The 18,798-nt window shown below is 37.0% G+C and overlaps 1 protein-coding gene and 1 long non-coding RNA gene across 2 annotated transcripts; one reads left to right on the forward strand and one right to left on the reverse strand.

The window, feature by feature from the left end:
• The first annotated feature begins 101 nt into the window (after positions 1 to 101).
• LOC126912001 (uncharacterized) lies at positions 102 to 3,378 on the forward strand. Its single transcript, XR_007706610.1, has 2 exons — positions 102 to 401; positions 3,029 to 3,378. It is a non-coding gene; the product is annotated as an uncharacterized LOC126912001 (long non-coding RNA).
• A 4,365-nt stretch (positions 3,379 to 7,743) lies between these two features.
• On the reverse strand, positions 7,744 to 18,495 carry LOC118280232 (acidic fibroblast growth factor intracellular-binding protein). The gene is made up of 10 exons (XM_050702244.1): positions 18,324 to 18,495; positions 16,429 to 16,525; positions 15,885 to 15,986; positions 14,089 to 14,265; positions 12,593 to 12,692; positions 11,226 to 11,353; positions 10,444 to 10,512; positions 10,079 to 10,165; positions 8,802 to 8,900; positions 7,744 to 8,388 (listed from the first exon to the last, which is right to left on the reverse strand). Exons 1-10 carry the CDS (start codon positions 18,406 to 18,408, stop codon positions 8,310 to 8,312), a joined length of 1,023 nt encoding a protein of 340 aa, XP_050558201.1. The 5' UTR covers positions 18,409 to 18,495; the 3' UTR covers positions 7,744 to 8,309.
• Positions 18,496 to 18,798: the final 303 nt, after the last annotated feature.

The raw sequence follows: 18,798 nt of genomic DNA on the forward strand, positions 1-18,798 counted from the left end.
GCTAGGCGAAGCCAAAGTGTAGCTTCGAATGGAGAAGAACGAGCAAGAAACTCCATCGTTACTCTTTAAAAAAAAACCACTGCTGGACTATAAGCCTCCTCTACATAAGAGGATAAATGATATTTATTTCTGTAAATAGGTTATAAAATAACACTTTTACACGTCAATATTTCAAATAACTAGATGAGGCCGGCATTTCCTATCCGACTACTCTGAGAAGAAATGCCGAAACAAACTCAGAGGTCAGTCTCTTTTAAAGTCCAGACAAATCAAATAAAGAATAATGTGAGAGAACCGTGCAAGTTGATTCTGTAGTGGTCTTTAGAGGAAAGAACCACAACAGTATGAGGGGTTTGACATAATCTCCACACTTGTCAAGATTGGAGATCGCAGTATAAAAGGTTGAGGTTTATCAGAGAGCGCTGCTGCCCGGTCTCTGTCAAATGTGTTGTCATAACAGTAACAAACATGGCTCCGGCCCGGCGTTGTTTCAAATAGGGATGATGACTGGGTCAAAAATAAATTATTACAACACCCACATTCATAAATTTGATGAACTATAATTTTCGAATTTTTCTAGCTAAATTTCTAGAAATAAGTCTGCTATTTGACGTCAAAATCTGATGACGTCGTAATAGAGTATTTCATACAAAGTTCATAGAAAATATCGTTTTTGACGTTTCGAAAAAAGTATTGAATTTGACTAGTAGGAAACTGGCTTATTGTGGCTACCGTTAGCTGCCAGCGTGCTTACAGCGCGGCGACAGCGAGTTGCAAGCGCGCAATTTAACGTTTCACTAGCGCTTAGCGGCCGGCTCGCTGTCAAGGGTGGTTTTCCGAAAAACTTTAACTTTTATTTGACAAACCATTATTCTTCCGCTTTATTAAGCATCATAGTAGCTTATTATCATCCTTTTTTTTATTGTATTGGTTGAGAGCAGTGTCACAGCTTATTTTATTGAAACCAAATTTTGTGTTTCAATCGGCAGAATTGTTAACTTTTGGTTGAGGATAATGACGCCGTTAACATTTTGTGATTTTTTTCGGAAAACCACCCTCAACGAGCAGTAAGCACAAGAGCCGCGGCCGCGTCGACTATGATTCAAGAGGACCGCGCGCTGTCCACCCGCCGTCGCCTTTTTTGTATTGACGTTATGAAATATATCATACGACATACGATTTAAAGTTCAAATTTTAATGACAAGTTCATTGTTAGGTTGAAGCGGTGCTCGTTAAGTGTGTTAGACTTTTAGTCGGGTATACGACACCCGAGGGAAGAGTAGGGGTGGTGACAAATGTATTCTTTTCTATCGTCACTACACGGCTTGTAATTACTCATATTCATATTTTCTATATGTATATGTTTTAATCACTACAGTAACATTTTCAATAGTTTTAAATTATTATTTACGAATTTAATTTTACTCTGTATATTATAAGTTACGTCGATTTGAAAATTTCAAGTGTACATAATATATACATACTTAGTGTATAAATGACAAGTTTATATAAAATAGTCTATGTAACAAAATAATATTTACTAAGGCGACTAAAAAATTTTGGGCTTAAAGTATCTTTTAAAACATATATAACTGTCTTTTACCCGCGACTTTGCCTATGTCTTTCTCCGTACTCTCAACTATATGTATACAAAATTACAAGAAGATTTCTTGAGTTGATAAAGCATAAATAAGATCCATGAATGGGCCGACTCGACCGGAGTGATACCGCGGCCTCACAGAAAACCGACGTGAAACAACGCTTGCGTTGTTTTTCGTTGTGTGAGTGAGGTTACCGGAGGCTCAATTACCCCCAATCCCCAATCCCCGTACCCCTAATACTCAAATTTCTAACTCCCAAAAGGCAACGCACTTGTAACGCCTCTGGTGTTTCATGTGTCCATGGGCGGCGGCGATTGCTTACCATCAGGTGATACGTCTACTCGTTTACCGGCTTATACCATAAAAATAACTTAGGCTCAATATTTTTTAGATGCCTTAGTAAGATATGAATACTAAATTACTAAAACCCGATTTCCGCCACATAAATAAATAAAAGATTTTCGATTACAAAACCGCATATGAGTTTTTCAAAATACCGCCTTACTCAGAGTCATTAATTAATGGTTACTTAACCCAGTCCTTAGCAATTGTTTTCGAAACAAAATCTTTACTAAGAAATAGTTTAAGTAATCATTAAATGTCTCTGAGTAAGGCGTTTAGTCTCATTCTTGGCAGCTAAATTAATAAATAGACAAAAATACCCAGTATATGGCAATAGGCTCACCCCCTATTACATGGGACTTATAACACAAATGGTGAAAAGTGGGTGTACATTGTATAGCGGCAGTACATGCCGTAATGTGCACCTCTGCCTACCCCTTCAGGGATAAAAGACGGGACGATGTAATAAAAAAATAAAACAAACTCGCTTTCTCTGTCCCTATGTCCCTTTGTATGGTTAAATCTTTAAAACTACGCAACGGATTTTGATGCGGTTCTTTTCTTAATAGATAGAGTGATTCTAGAGGAAGGTTTATATGTATAAGACATGCATAATATATCACCACTGCACCCATGCGAAGCTAGGGCGGGTCGCTAGTAATATGTAAAGCAATTCATATTTGGTTTTGTATCGAGAATCGAACGTGTAGCTCAAAATATTTGACAACTTTAAGCTCAACTGTATATAGTTAATTTTAAGTCGAACATGAGCGGAATCGGGTACACATAACATGTTAAAAAATATGCTAAACTGAATTTTAAGTCATTTTTTCCGAACTACTCACCCCCTATTACATGGGACTTATAACACAAATGGTGAAAAGTGGGTGTACCTTGTATAGCGGCATTACGTGCCGTAATGTGCACCTCTGCCTACCCCTTCGAGGATTAAAGGCGTGACGACGATTTTCTAAGATAACTATTTTATTTTTTAAAGTCCACTGCTGGACTATGAGCCTCCTCTACATAAGAGGGGTTTGCCATAATCTCCACGCTTGACAAGATTGGAGATCGCAGTATAAAAGGTTCAGGTTTATCAGAGAGCGCTGCTGCACGGTCTCTGTCTAATGTGTAGTCCCTTAATCGGGTATACCACACCCAACGGGAAGAGTAGAGGTAACAATGACTTGAAATTCAACATATTACATTAGTATATAAAATTGACTAGTATATAAGTAATGTGATTTTAGACATATAAGTCCGTGAATGAATTTCAAGTAGATATATAACATTCCTATATAAAAATAATCCAATATACTATGTTTTACCCGAGGCGTTACTTGCCTGTCTTTATCCATACTCCCAACTAAATATATGCAAAATTATTAAAATATAGCTTGAGTGCATAAAGCGACTTAATTTCGCATTTATAATATTACTAGCAGATGCCCGTGGCTTTGTTCGCATATATTACAGACTTTGTGACTAATAAAAAGTAGCCTAAGTCACTCCTTAGTACATCAGCTACATGCTATTAAAATGTCGTCAAAATCGGTCCAGCCATTTCAGAGATTAGCCGGAATAAACAGACAGATAATGTTATTATAACTTTCGTGAGACATACTAAATTAATTATTATGTTATCGGCTTACTCAGTAGCAGCGCGACAATCGCCGCGTCGTGTGTCGCAGAATGCTGCTCATGAATATGAGCCTCTAGCATGACTTGAAACTAGTCGAGTTCCTCATCAAACAGTTGCGTGAGTAAGCCGATAACATAATAATTAACAGACAGACAGATTTTAAATTGTAAAAAATATTATTTTGGTGTATGTATATTCATATGCATGTAGTAAAAAGCGATTGTTTCAATATTACAAACATACACTCTAATTATATAGGGTGACTGGTAAAAATTAGTGAAGGATATTTGTTATTGTGATAAAAATAAAACTAATGAGTATACAAATAAAGTTTCTTCAGGAAAGTTGTTTGTAATCATGAGTACAATCACGTGTTTAAATATCGTTCACTAATTACCAGTCACCCTATATTATGTATTAGTCTCGATTTGGGATTTGGACCAAAAATTACAAAAAAAATCTCTCATTCTGGGTCTCTGTCTACCCTTTATTACCAAAACTATGACTAAAGCAAAGATAAGTCTCGTGCCTTTGATTATGAAGCTTATTATTAAAGGGATAAGGTACAGAATTGTTGATAACGGACTGAGTAGATTTTGGTATAAAAAAATGTACTTAAATAATGTAAATTTGAGAAACTTGATTGTCTTACTGCCGTTCTCAAGAGTCATTTAATGGTTACTTATCCCAGTTCCTTTTTTTAAGGGGGGGGGAAAAATCATCCAATGATCATCATCTCCCGCCTTGGGCGAGGCGAGAGGAAGTGTCAGACTCTTACTGACTAAAAACCACCCCGTTCCTACTCCTGCTTTGAGCCGGAGCCCCGGTAAACCCTCTAGGTAGTCCGCAGTAACCCAGTCCTTAGCAATTGTTTTCGGAACAAAATCGTTACTAAGGAATAGTTTAATTAATCATTAAATGTCTCTGAGTACGGCGGTAAAACTTGTCGACAAATATTTGTTGATTAAAGATGTGACTTCCTCGGTTCAGTCGGTTGTAAGCGACTCCCTAATTCCCGGATTCGATTCTTAGTTACTCGGACATAGACATTGTTTTATCAAGGTAAGCGTCCACAGACCCGCATCGAACGCATCGCACGCAACGGATTTTAGTTTGTCTTGTATAGAAACTCATACAACTGCGTCCACTGATCCGCATCGTACGGACCGCATCATCGGCAATGCCTACATGCGATGCGTACTGATGACGTCATACGGAATGCGTGCGATGCGTACGATGCGGGCCTGTAGACGCTTACCTTAAGTTTGTATAAGTACCCATTGGCATTAGGCCCATCCCCTATTATATATGAATGATGGAAACAGACTTATAGGTACTTTTAAAATCATTGTACATATAACTAGACAAGATTTGAGTCTTATATTCAGTTTGATAAAGCTTAATTTCGCTTGACAAGATTTGATGATTCTTATATTCAATACAATAAAGCCTAATTTCGCTTGTCAAATTGAAACTTCACCAAAAATATTGTGTATTCAACCATTCCTAATTGTAAAAAAATATGGAATTTGTGAAAACATGCAATTTTATACCGTATGATGTTGAAAATTAAGTTTGTTATTCAATAAACATTGATTCTCTTGTATTTTAAAGTTAGAACTCACGTTTTTACTTCAAAATTACATAAAAATTTAAGAAGTATTGCTATCTCGTTCTTTCTCTTGAAGTTAGACAGAGATAGCGAAGTCTAATTTTCAATGTATAAGAAAATCAATGTTTTCTGTTCTAAACTACAAGATTTTTTATTTTAAACCATTAGAATTATAACACAACTGGTGATGTGGGTGTACATTGTATATAAGGTGTTCTAAAAGTATCTGCCACGGCTTTAATTGGAGGTAGTGTTGTGTTTGAAGATTACAATAGTGAAGTAATTTCGTTAACTCAATTTGAGAACATAAAGATGTTAAATAAACATTAAGTCTATTCTGCAGAAAGTGGTTTGTGAACCACTTTATATACGCACGATGCGACAGAGACGGTGAAAGAGATAGCTCTTTCATAACAAACGCATACATAGATTTTTTGTATGAAAACAAATTACTCATAATCAATCATTTATATTCACTATTGTAATCTTCAAACACAACACTACCTCCCATTAAAGCCGTGGCAGATACTTTTAGAACAACTTATATGTGCACTTCTGTCTACCCCCTTTGGGGATTAAAAGGGATAATAGTTGTTTCTAATGCTTTAAAATTAACTAATATTATTATGACGAAATAATTTAACTATTAAATTGTAAATAGTCACTATGTGATAAAAATAAAACTTGAAATAAAAAAATGATGTTTTTTTTACTATTGTAATAATATTATTTTATACGTTTTCAGTTTATTCTTTATTCTTATTATATTTTTAAATGATTGTTTTTTTTTTGTAAAAATGAAAATAAAACACAACGTTTCGAATTTGAAATTTTCTGTATTTTTATTTTTCTTTTAACAATATTTATTTAAAATTCCCTAAAATTACATTTTTAAATACTACTTAAGAAATACAAAATAAAATCATATTTAAAAATATATAAATAGGAGCCGACCAGTAGCGGGAGCATGGTCCAAGCTACCGGCGGTCAGGGCTCAAGAGAGAGGAATCTCCGGACAATACGCGCCGTGTCCAGAAGTACTGCCTTCTGCATCAGGCTCTTGATCCAACCATCTAACGTTAGCCTACTCAGGTGTTGGTCGAGGCTTTTGGCTATGAGGCCATTGGCAGATACGACTATCGGCACAATGATTGCTGAATCTACATCCCACATGTCGACAACCTCATGAGCTAAATCAAGATATTTACTGGCTTTATCTTTTTCAACTTTCACGAGATTCTCGTCATGTGGGATTAACAATACTTATTATTATACATTATACCAATAAATAACAACTTTTTATAAATAAAATCTGAACATAAGTGTTACATTGTTCTCACATAATTGAACCAACGAAACAATGTAACCAAGAATTGTATTGTGAATCTGATTAAAAAAGAGTAACCTATGGAGTTTCTTGCTCGTTCTTCTCCATAGGAATCTACACTTTGGAACAAGCAAATAGAGCAACTAGAGGACTGACCGACAGACAGACATTTTTTTTTTTTTATAATGTAATATTTGCTTTGACGTTCAAAAGTGCCTTCCCAGTCTATTTTAAATAAATAATTTTGACTTTGACTTTGACTTCCAGCTGGGCTTATCTCTAATATTATAAAGACGATACAAATGAAATATAAAATTATTACTAAATAGATTTTTAACCAATTTTTGTTAATATTAGACAACACTTAACATTTATATTACATACAAAATACTTTAGCGGGTTAGATGCCCAAAATAGTACACCATTTATAGTATACTAGCTTTAGAGAGCGGCTTCACCTTTCCCATGGGATAGAAAGTAAGCCTATGTGTTATTCCAGACTGTAATCTACCCCTGTTCCAAATTTCATACCGATCCCTTCAGCCGTTTTGACGTGATTGAGTAACAAACATACACACAAATTTTCGCACTTATACTATTAAAGTAAGATACGAAATATTTTTACCTGTTTGATGCCTAAATAGTACAATTTTATAGTAGACATACATACATACATACATACATAAACATGCCTTTTCCATACCCTTTTAGGCAATAATAGTTGTGATGTTATGATATGTTTTACTAAATTAAAATTTAAGTTTTTAAACTGACATGGTCACTAACATTAGAACTTAAACCACCCGCATATACTCCAGTTCATCCGTGATCATGACGCTTGCAACAGTGCCGAAATATCGGAAACTCATACACATAAATAAACATGGTAAATATCCCGTCTCAAGTTCTATTGTTAAATTAAGATTTCCAATCTTATGTAGAGGAGGCTCATAGTCCAGCAGTGGACTGTCTGACTATAGAAGTGGCAAAATAAAATGGTAGCCAAAATAATCAGACCATTTTAAACGGTTTTATTTAGCTTAACTTCTTCTTCACGCCTTTTATCCCCGAAGGGGTAGGCAGAGGTGCACATTACGGCACGTAATGCCACTATACAATGTACACACACTTTTCACCATTTGTGTTATAAGTCCCATATCTGTTGCCATATACTGGACACAATTCCGGACTCCGTGCTACTATTGAGAAATTTTCGCAAAACCGAAAAAGCCCATGAATCGAAGTTTCTTAGTATTAGGTCTAATTTATTTGTGTACCAGATTATTAAGATTTATAAAGATATTGTGATAAAATCTCCTCTAGATAAGATCAGATGCATGAATATTTTTATTTACTTTTAATTCAAATTCCCGTGGTACTTGGCGACTGGGCTTCTCCCAGTTGTGCAGTCTCTTTTGTGCCTTAAGGCTTAAGTCATTCTGTCTCCTGCATTAAATTCACCGAGGGAAGTGGAAACTATCGTTTTCTTTTTCTTCTCCTCTAATAATATCTTCTGATTTATTTCGTTGCGGGATCCAAGACAGTCATTCATGTCCCTGGGACGTTGGACTTCAGTGTTCCGGTGTTTACATGGTTGTATCTACTGTAGATCCTGGTGCACAGGAGTTGCAGCGGTATGGGAGGTTGTGGCGGGCTTGTCTCATTTGTATGTATGTATTAAAAGATTAAATTTAAATTTTTGACATTTTAAAAATGTATCTTTGGTCTATTTGATATATAATTTTGACTTAAATATGACATAATATAGTTATGTTATATGAATAGTTATATATGATACATAGTTAGCAGACATTGGCTTATAACTCTCATGTATCTTTCCCAAACGCTCTTCAAATCAGCTTCCCTGAAACAATAATAAATTTGTAAATATGAGTGTCTTTAAATAAAATAAAAGAGATCGTTGTGTGAGTGATGTTACCGGAGGCCCAATTAATTGAAATCGAAAGGATAACCTTCTAGATTTTAGCCACTAGATTATTTTTTAAGGTCCAATCACAATCACATTGATTTCATGGTAGATATCCCACCCACTCGCACCAAGCGCTTCGGTTCAAGCTTCCTTGTGCGAACTGCTAGGAAGTGTGTTTCCTGATGGGTATAACCTGGGTGTCTTCAAAGCCCGAGTGAATAGGTTGCTTATGGGTAGACGTGCTCCATCGTAGGCCGCATCATCACTTACCATCGGGCGAGATAGTGGCCAAACGTCGACCCATCAAACGTAAAAAAAAACTTGTAAAAATCGTTATATTCCTATACCTTAACACATCCATCTGTAGCGCGCATTGTTCGTATGCGCACAGAAACTGCGCCAGATCCGTCTTCGGCCAGGATCCCAATCTAAGTGGCTCTACACATCTGTAATGGAAAGACAGACAATTCATTTTAAGTATTTAGCACTTAATTTCAAAAACGTAGCGATTAATTATTATTTTATCTATATGGTGATAAATTGTCGGCAATAATTATCTATTGATTTAAAAAAATATACCAGTTAACCACTAATAAATAAGTTTGTAGTACTTAGGATAAATAAATTGAAGAAAATGAGATGAGAAAGAAAATGTAAAAAAAAATTTAAGATTAAGAAGAATTATAGGGAGAGCCATGCTTCGGCACTACCGGAGTGATACCACGGCATCACAGAAAACCGACGTGAAACAACGCTTGCGTTATGTTTAGTTGTGTGAGTGAGGTTACCGGAGGCCCAATTCCCCCCTTCCTTCCCAATCTTTCTAACCCCGATCCCCCAACAACCCTTAAATTCCTAACCCCCAAAAGATCGGCAACGCACTTATAACGTCTCTAGTGTTCTAGGGTGTCCATATGCGACGGTGATTGCTTACCATCAGGTTGTGTTGTGTTTCGTTTGGTTGGTTCACCCTCTATTACTCGTATATGGGACTTATAACACAAATGGTGGAAAGTGGGTGTACATTGTATAGCGGCATTACCTGCCGTAATGTGCACCTCTGCCTACCCCTTCGAGGATAAAAGGGGTGACGATACGATATTGAGATTAAACGTTTTAAACAATCAGCGCTGCCCATGGACACCCACAACACTAGCGGGGCTACAAGTGCGTTTCTGGTCTAAGGGGGCAAGTTTGAAGATTTAAGAATTAGGGTGTGGCGACACATGACAAGTGACAGATGACAGAAGTCGCACATAGACGATCGACGAGCAAATCAACGGATGACGTCATAAATCTTACATCGTACATATGAAGTTTACATGTGAATAAACATGGATAGAAAATCCCAACGAACAACAGTTGGGCAGAAAGCCCGCCAGACATGATCACCTCGCCTGGTCGGAGGATACGTTTCTTAGGGAACTTTACTGAACGAGATCTGTTTCCTAAAAAGGGAGGGGAGATTGGGGATTAGGGATGGGGGATTTAGCATTGAGCCTACGTTTTACTTATAAAATCTTATACGTACAGTACGCTTAGTACGAGTTTCTTTAACGTTGAACGAGATCGAATCGAGAGTGCGTTCGGTGCTCAAATTGGATGACAAAGAATAATCACTTACCTCTCTAGAAGATCGATGAATAAGGATCTCAATTCTCGGCCGCGGTGTAGATTGCAAGCCAGGCCGACCAGGGCGCGGGTGTATAGTCTACAAATACAGAAGAATACATTATTTATAACAATAAGGTAAAATGTAAGGTTCCCCCCAAAATATTATTTTAAACATGTTTCCCCACTCTAGAATTTTCTCCTGTGTCGTGGATGCGTTTACAAACATACAAGTTCACCTTTACACCCAGATCCGAAACAAAAATGTGTGAATCACACAATGAGTTGTTTCATGCGGGAATCGAAACCGCTACACATAGTGCGGCAGGCGGTTGCCTAGCCACCGCGCCAATGTCTGTTTTTCAGCATATTCCTCACCTGAAATTCAGTTCCAGTTCCTGGTAAGATTTCTCCAACAACTTCGGACGGAGACGCATGCAGATCAAACTGTGGACAACAAATATAATTTTACTTTTTTACGGTATAAGCCGGTAAACGAGCAGATGGATCACCTGATGGTAAGCAATCGCCGCCGTCCTTGGGCATCTGAAACACCATCCATTAATTACGTCACACGTTAAGGGGGAGGGAGGGGGTCCACAAAGTGTGATTTTACACGAATTTCGCCGAGTGCGTTTAATTAACTATAAGGTTATCTATGAATTTAAAAAAATTCTGGTTAGGCGACAAGTATTTAATATGACTGCTTTTTGAAGAAGAAGGTATGTTGATGGGCTAATATTTAATTCCTTAAGACTATGGTGAAGGGTTTTTGGGATTACTCCCGTGGTTGATAAAATGATTGGGACAGTTTTGGTGTGGGTAATCTTCCACTGAGTTTTGATTTCTATTGATAAATCTGTATATTTAGCAATTTTTTCTGAGTGTGTGTTAGTGAGATTATGGGTGTTGCAAATGGCTATATCTACATATTATGTAAAATGTAAACTAACTTTTTCTGTTTATCGAGCATAGTTATGTCAGGTCTATTGTTGTAGATCGTTTTGTCTGTTATGATGGTCCTGTTTGACCAATATAATTTAAAATGTTCGTTTTCTAAAACTGCTTGTGGTTTGTATTTGTAGTAGGGTACCTTGTCGGAGACTAATTTGGTTTGAATGGCTAGTGTAAATTATTATTATGTCGAAGCTGGCACTCACTGCTTATGCTCCTTCTCCTTGTCGAGCAGGATGCGCAGCTCGCGCAGCTCGAGCAGGAACTCGCGGTCCATCTCCGTGTCGTAGTACTCCGGGCCCGTGCAGCTGTACGTCCACGACGACATTATCGCCTGCGGGGGCACGACACATTAATCAAATCAAAATACAGTAGAAGCTCCTTATTCGCGCTTCCTTCATTCGCGTTTTCACTATTCGCGGATAAAAATGCGACCCAATTCCCATATTCGCGGTTTAGATTTCTTTATTCGCGGATCGAATCGAAATATCGGTGCGTAACCTAAAATAATATATTCGCCATCCTTTGTCAACGCGTCAGTAGAAGGATAATAATATTATCATCAGGCAATCTGTATGATCAGAAAGTTCAATTAAACATTTTTTTTATCTACAATTTGCTACTTGATTTCGTCATCTAGGAACACCATCCCCTATAACCCAACATACAAATTATGTTATTCCATATTCACAGTTTCTGTATTCATATTTACGGAACGCATACCCCGCGAATAAAGAGCTTCAACTGTACCAACTTCAAGTCGTTTTGTGGTGCGAGTTCCAACTCAACATCTCGAGAAGTTCCTCAAGGCTGAATTTTGGCCGAAGGGTGTATATACCCACGTTTTCGAGGCAGGCTACGTGACACCGAGCAGCGTAATACGACGCCACGCATCGTCACATCGTGTGACCTCAATAATTATATAAGAATTAAGTATTTATAGTATTTTATGGTTTTAGTATAGTATTATTGTATTGATATGGGCCTTCGTTGCCTGATATAAATTAATAAATAAAAATAAAATAAATTAAATTAGCAAACCCGGCGAACTCAGTTTCGCCAATGGGACCCTGTTTTTGTGCTTCTGTCTTAAATTTTCCTGATCGACCATTTTTTGCTAATACCTCACGGAGCCCGAGACCTTTCCAACGAATGCAACACCGGGGAAATAAAAAAAATCGACTGCCTCGTTTTCGAGTGGTCGCAAGCTCGACTGCTGATCAACGAGTATCGGATTCGATTTTTGGGTCGGGCAATGCATGACTGGGTTTTTTTCAGTTTTTCGAAAATTTCCTGGTAGTAGCACGGAGTCTGGAATTGTGCCCAGTATATGGCAAACGGCTCACCACCTTTACATGGGACTTATAACACAAATGGTGAAAAGTGAGTGTACATGGTATAGCGGCATTATGGTGAACGCCGTAATGTGCACCTTTGCCTACCCCTTCGGGAATAAAAGGCGTGACGTTGCAGCAATTTTCAGTATTAAAAAGCGAAATGTTACGTCTATTGCGAAAAGTGATATTAACATACAGGGCATAATAATTAAAAACTTTAACTGATAAATATGTACCTGGGCGCAATGGTAGAAATCATTGAACGTCAGATACGTGAGTTTCCGCTTGGCAGTCTCAAACCGCATGCACGCTATGAACACCACTGCACCGTACTTCCTGCAACATAACAACTTTATGTTATTAAAATATAAGCGTACCAGTCTCGCACTCTTCCCACGGGTGTCGTATACCCGACTAAGTGACTATACAATTGACAAACCGAGCAGCAGCGCAGTAGGAACGGGGTGGTTTTTAGTCAGTAAGAGTCTGACACTTCTTCACGCCTCTTCTCTGGCGAGAGAAGTCAATGGATAATTTTCCCCCCTAAAAAAAGACTGTGTTGCTGAGCGCAAAACTCGAGAAAAACTGAACCGTTTTCACTGATTCTTTTTTGTTGCACTGGTTATTGTCCAAAGAAAGTTCTTATGTAAAAAAATAACAAAGTTGCGCAGAAAAAATTTCAAAGTGAAACAAATTTGACAGAGTAGTTAGTCATATAAAACTAACCTAACTTAGTAAATTAACTAGTAGTTAGTTATATAGTTTCGTTAAACTATAACTAAATGAAAACATATTTTCGGTTGGCGCGGTGACTGGGCAACCGAGCTGCCCCGCAACGTGTGGTGGGTTCGATTCCCGCACGGACCAACTCTTTGTCTGATCCACAAATTGTTGTTTCGGGTCTGTGTGTCATATTATGTAAACTTGTATGTTTGTAAACGCACCCACGACACAGGTTAGAAAATCATTGTGTGGAGCAACGTTTAAAATGATAAATGATATTTATTTCAGCAAGTAGGTTACAAAATAACACTTTTACACATCAATCTTTGAAATTTCCTACGACTACTCTGAGAAGAAATGCCGAAACAAACTCAGAGGTCATAGTCTCTTTTAAAGTCCACACAATGAAATAGAGGATAATGTGAGAGAAAATCTAATACTTATATAAAATTCTCGTGTCACAGTTTTCGTTGCACATACACCTCCGAAACGGCTTGACCAACTTTGATGAAATTTTTTGTGCTTATCCGGTATCTATGAGAATCGGCCAACATCTATTATTCATCCCCCTAAATGATTTAGTAATAAGTATCGGGGATGTTATGGATATGGAATTTCGGATATGGATATGGACACGGATAGTCGAAATTTTTATATCGGTTCCGGTTTCGGATACGGATAAGAAATTATTCCAAATTATCCGGTAGTTTCGGATAGTTTCGGTTACGTATGTTGTATTTCTAAGGAATTTCAAAAGTAACATACAAATAGACAATCAAATGGTTTTATTTTAGGGTCTTTATTTGGCAGGTACTTCAATCTGCCTATAAGTAACTTTTCGTAACTTGTCTCATTAAAACTCCGCTCCTATTCGAAATTATCCGGCACATTTATTTCAGTTTCGGTTACGAAAATGGATATTTATTTTATTTCGGATATCCGATAGTTTCGGTTACGGACTGTGGTACAATATCCTTAACATCCTTGAAAGTATAATACAAGTACTGACTTGGCGAGCGGCTCAGACAGCAGGAAGGTGGTGCGGATGTTGGCGACGACGTTGCCCGGCATCTCCTCGACCGCCTTGAACACGCGCCGCACGTTGTCGAACTGCCGCCGGCAGCAGCGCAGCGGCGCGCCCGACCGCTCCGCCACCTGGGACACGCAGGGATAATAGGGTAGATGACTAATTTTTCACTAATTTTTATTTCAATGTCCGTCTTGTAGATTATTTTAAAATATTAGACACGTAATTTTATTGTAACTTTCGTGAGACATAGTAAATTAATTATTATGTTACCGGCTGACCCATGTAACTGTTTGATGACAATCTTAACTAGTTTCAAGCCATGCTAGAGGTTCATAACAATCGCCGCGTCGTGTGTCGCGAAATGCTGCTCATGAATATGAGCCTCTAGCATGGCTTGAAACTAGTCGAGTTCCTCGTCAAACAGTTGCGTGAGTAAGCCGATAACATAATAATTAACTTTCGAAGATATATCGATTTGAATTATCGCGCGACGTCACTTTTGAGTACTTTTTATATTCAATAGTGACGTACTTCGCTTCCACTCGTAAACTTTGACACGTTTTATGTAAGCATTGTTATCTATATGACAAAATAAAAAATACGTGTCTAATAGTTTTTTCATTTTCATACCCCGTCATCATCCCTATTTAAGACATGATTCATATGAAACAAGTTTTTCATGGTAATTAACTTTTTTTTCGGTTTTTTCGAAATTTTCTCAGTAGTAGCACGAAGTCTGTCGTGCCCAGTATATGGCAATAGGCTCACCCCCCATTACATGGGACTTTAACACAAAATGGTGAAAAGTGGGTGTACATTGTATAGCGGCATTACGTGCCGTAATGTACACCTCTGCCTACCACTTCGAGGATAAAAACGCGTGACATTGCTTTTTATTCTACAGCAACGCGGGCGAAATCGTTGGCAGAAGTCAGTTTTCGATAAACCAGAAGGGTACATGTACATACCTACATCCATAACTTCACCCTGTCTCCCATGGGGGTAGGCAGAGACAATGGACCGCCAATTGCCACGGTTCTTACACTCACGCTTCATCAACAGTTATCAGTCTTTTCATGCATACTCGTCTGTTAAAGGTACTTTTAATTTGGCCCTTTTTTAGATATATCGCCAATCTGGTCGCTATATATCTACATACTTCAAATATTATACCGTATGGAGAAACTACTTACAACTTAATTTAAACCACATATTTGTTATCATCTTGACTGATACGATACGATATGATATAGGAAAAATAGGTAAGCCAAAAGGTACATTATTCTCTTTGAGCTAATTTGAACACTGTTTACAAATACGGCATTATAACAGCCGCGCCGCATGTCCGTAACATTCCTAGACAACCTATAACATTACAGCTCTACTGTGGTCAAGGAACATGGAGCTGTTCATACAGAATTGAATACTTGATTTATTTAATTATTTATTTTGTTTGAAAATTTCATTTTTTTATTTTCAGTTTTCGTTGAAATATTTAGTAGTATTATGCTTCTGTGGACGAGTACTACTTGTAGTTTTTACATTTAATGGGTCGACGTTTGGCCGCTATCTCGCCTGATGGTAAGTGATGATGCGGCCTACGATGGAGCACGTCTGCCCATAAGCAACCTATTCACTCGGGCCTTGAAGACACCCAGGTTATACCCATCAGGAAACACTCCTTAGCAGTTCGCACAAGGAAGTTTGTAGCGAAGCGCTTCAGTTTTATTTAAGTCATGTGAGTGATCTCCATACTGTATAACTGTATGACTCACTTCTCAATGAGCATCTGTTTGGTGGCGTCATCGATCTGGAACACCATCTGTTCGGACAGCTTCGACGGAACTGTCAGGAGACGCTCTAGAAGGGCGAATGTTCTGGAAATGTACAATATTTTGTTAATTAGATGTTAAAATTATAAAAAAGTAAAAGTTATTGCAATAGCGACTGTTGAGCACCGCTTGCATAACACTCGCTCTTGCAATAACATTTTCTTGGTGTATAATTACTATCGTGAGACATACTAAATTTACTAAAATTCAATTATAATAATTCAACTGTTATCTTATTTTAAATTTTACAAAAAAAAATTTTTAATTGAAATAAAACAAATTTCAGAACTGCTGTTTAATTTAAATAATGATTTCTAGATGTAAAATTATAAAATGTGACGTCACATTAGGGAGGGGGTAGTCTCACAAATGTGAACAATTGTGACAAGGACGGGGGAGGGGGTCAAAAATCATGAAATTCGTGTGACGTAATTTATGGATGACCCACTCAAACCGGCTTATACCATAAAAAATATATTTTGATTACCTGTAATGATCCAAGACATCGCTGGCAATGAGCTCCACCGTCGCTCCATGCTGCTTGGCGAACCCTCGCTGGTGTAGCGTGGACACCGCTTCACTCGCTGAAATATTCAATTATCAACATTATCATGTATTTAAAGTGTGGGAGAGCCATGCTTCGGCCCGAATGCACTGGCTCGACCAGAGTGATACCACGGTCTCACCGAAAACCGCCGTGAAACAACGCTTGCATTGTGTTTTGTTGTGTGAGTGAGCTTACCGGAGGCCAAATTACCCACCCTTCTTCACCTTCCCCAATAACCCTTAAACAAACTCAAACCCTTAAAAAAACTCCCAAAAGGCAACGCACTTGTAATGCCCCTGGTGTTTCAAATATCCATGAGCAGCGGCAATTGCTTACCATCAGGAGATCTGCCTGATCATTTACCAGCTTATACCATAAAAAAGAAAACATAAAGACAAGTTAATTTAAAGGAACACATTAGTTCATTTTAAGCTCTATTAAAAATACCCACAAGACTATTATAACCAGAAGCAGGTGTGTTATTAATTGAATGTAGACACAAATATTGTAGACTTCATGTATTTTGTCATTCTGCCAACATGTTGATTAATTATATTCCTGCTTTAATATTATACTAGGTTACTAGTATATACAACATGTAACAAAAAGGGGATATACATATCAATTGCACGGTTTCTAGATACAGGCAGGGTTTTTTAAACTCATGTTTTCATGGTATTAAGCTATGAATTTTTCCAATACCTATGCACGCGCCGCCGCCGCGCGAATCAAAATTAGGTATACAGGTACTAGGCGATCAGATTTACAGAAGAAATGTTTCGTAATATTAGCGAGTGATCCCTGTAGTGTTGTGACACGTTTGTATGATTTGAAATCAAGAACCATGCGACACCTAGTATTTGGTACTAAAACTGGATTTTTAAACATATTTTAAGCTGAAACTTTGTGTAGAGATTCTATTCAACCTGTATTCTTCAGAGCTTCTTGATGTATATGGGTATTTTGTTACACATTGTGTAAACTACAGTATGGAGTATGTGAGGAATTAAAAGAAGTTTTTGATGTAGTTGAAACCATAATTTAAAACACGGCTTTAATGGGAGATAGTGTTGTGTTTGAATATTACAATAGTGAAGAAATTTCGTACCGTGCACCAGTTAAACCAATTTGAGAACATAAAGAAGTTAAATAAACATTGACTCTACTCTGTATAAACTGGTTCACAAATACACATGATGTCGCTTCGTCAATGAAAACAATTGATAGCAATTATTTTCAGATATAAGCAGTGAGACAGATGACTCTTTTGTATCAAACACATACATAGCTTTTTTTGAATGAAAAACAAAATTACTCATAATCAATAATTTATATTTACTATTGTAATCTTCAAACACAACACTACCTCCCATTAAAGCAGTGGCAGATACTTTTAGAACACCTTATAGATGTTTATAGCTTTCAATCCACGGCTATGGCCGCTTGAATTTTCCATGAAAGATTTATGTGTCCTTCAGATATATGTATGTACAATTCTAAGAAGATAGTTTGGCTAGATGGAGTGTAAAGATGTAATAACTTTCGCATTTATATTAATAACTGTAATTAAAACTAATTAGAATTTATCGTTATACCAATTGGAGTATAAATATAAACAAATCAAATGGAAATTACACCCTATAAGAATTTACAAAGATTAAACGAATTATTTCACGTTATATGTCTCTTATACGTGAAATAACCTATGTATCATATGTGGTAATCTTAATAATATACTCCTTACGTTAGAAACTAACTAAATATAGATTTAATATAAGATTTTGTAACGATAAATTGATGATAACGATATCGTGTTTTCAAGAGCATTTACTTACAAGAACATCCCTCAATCCACAGCTGGTATATTTCAGGATCAATTAGAGTATAATTACTAACGAATACATCAACTTCTGTGTACATTTCTTTATGTTTTTATTAATTTTTCGTAACCCAAAACCCAAAGCACTATTTTTGTCTAAAATATGATTTTGACACTGACGTTTAGAGTACAATGTTGCCTTATATAAAAACAAATTGATAGATTAAAAAAATTCGTAAAAAAATATTTAATTTATTATATTTAGCACGAATTTAGACATTCAAGCACTAATAGACTTAATTTAATTACAAAACTATAAAGTTTAAGTTTTACAAACTAACAAATTCACGATTTAACGAATGCATTTTGCCAAAGTTGTTTACTGCCCAGCCCGTAGTGTAATCCCGTCTTAAATTGTACGAAGTGAAGTTAGCAACAATATCAGGAATGTGCTAATGTTATTGACAGATCTGTTAAGTTTGTTCCGAAAC

The sequence above is a fragment of the Spodoptera frugiperda genome, chromosome 21 (genome assembly GCF_023101765.2).
Source record: "Spodoptera frugiperda isolate SF20-4 chromosome 21, AGI-APGP_CSIRO_Sfru_2.0, whole genome shotgun sequence".
Lineage (NCBI taxonomy): Eukaryota > Metazoa > Arthropoda > Insecta > Lepidoptera > Noctuidae > Spodoptera > Spodoptera frugiperda.

Excerpts from the sequence above, each read along its gene's own strand:
- LOC118280232 (XM_050702244.1), bottom strand. The coding sequence starts at position 18,408 with ATGTACACAGAAGTTGATGTATTCGTTAGTAATTATACTCTAATTGAT. Across the intron at positions 14,266-15,884 it reads AAACAGATGCTCATTGAGAA|TCATCTACCCTATTATCCCT; the intron begins GTGAGTCATACA and ends GTGAAAAATTAG. Across the intron at positions 10,166-10,443 it reads GAACTGGAACTGAATTTCAG|ACTATACACCCGCGCCCTGG; the intron begins GTGAGGAATATG and ends CTGTATTTGTAG.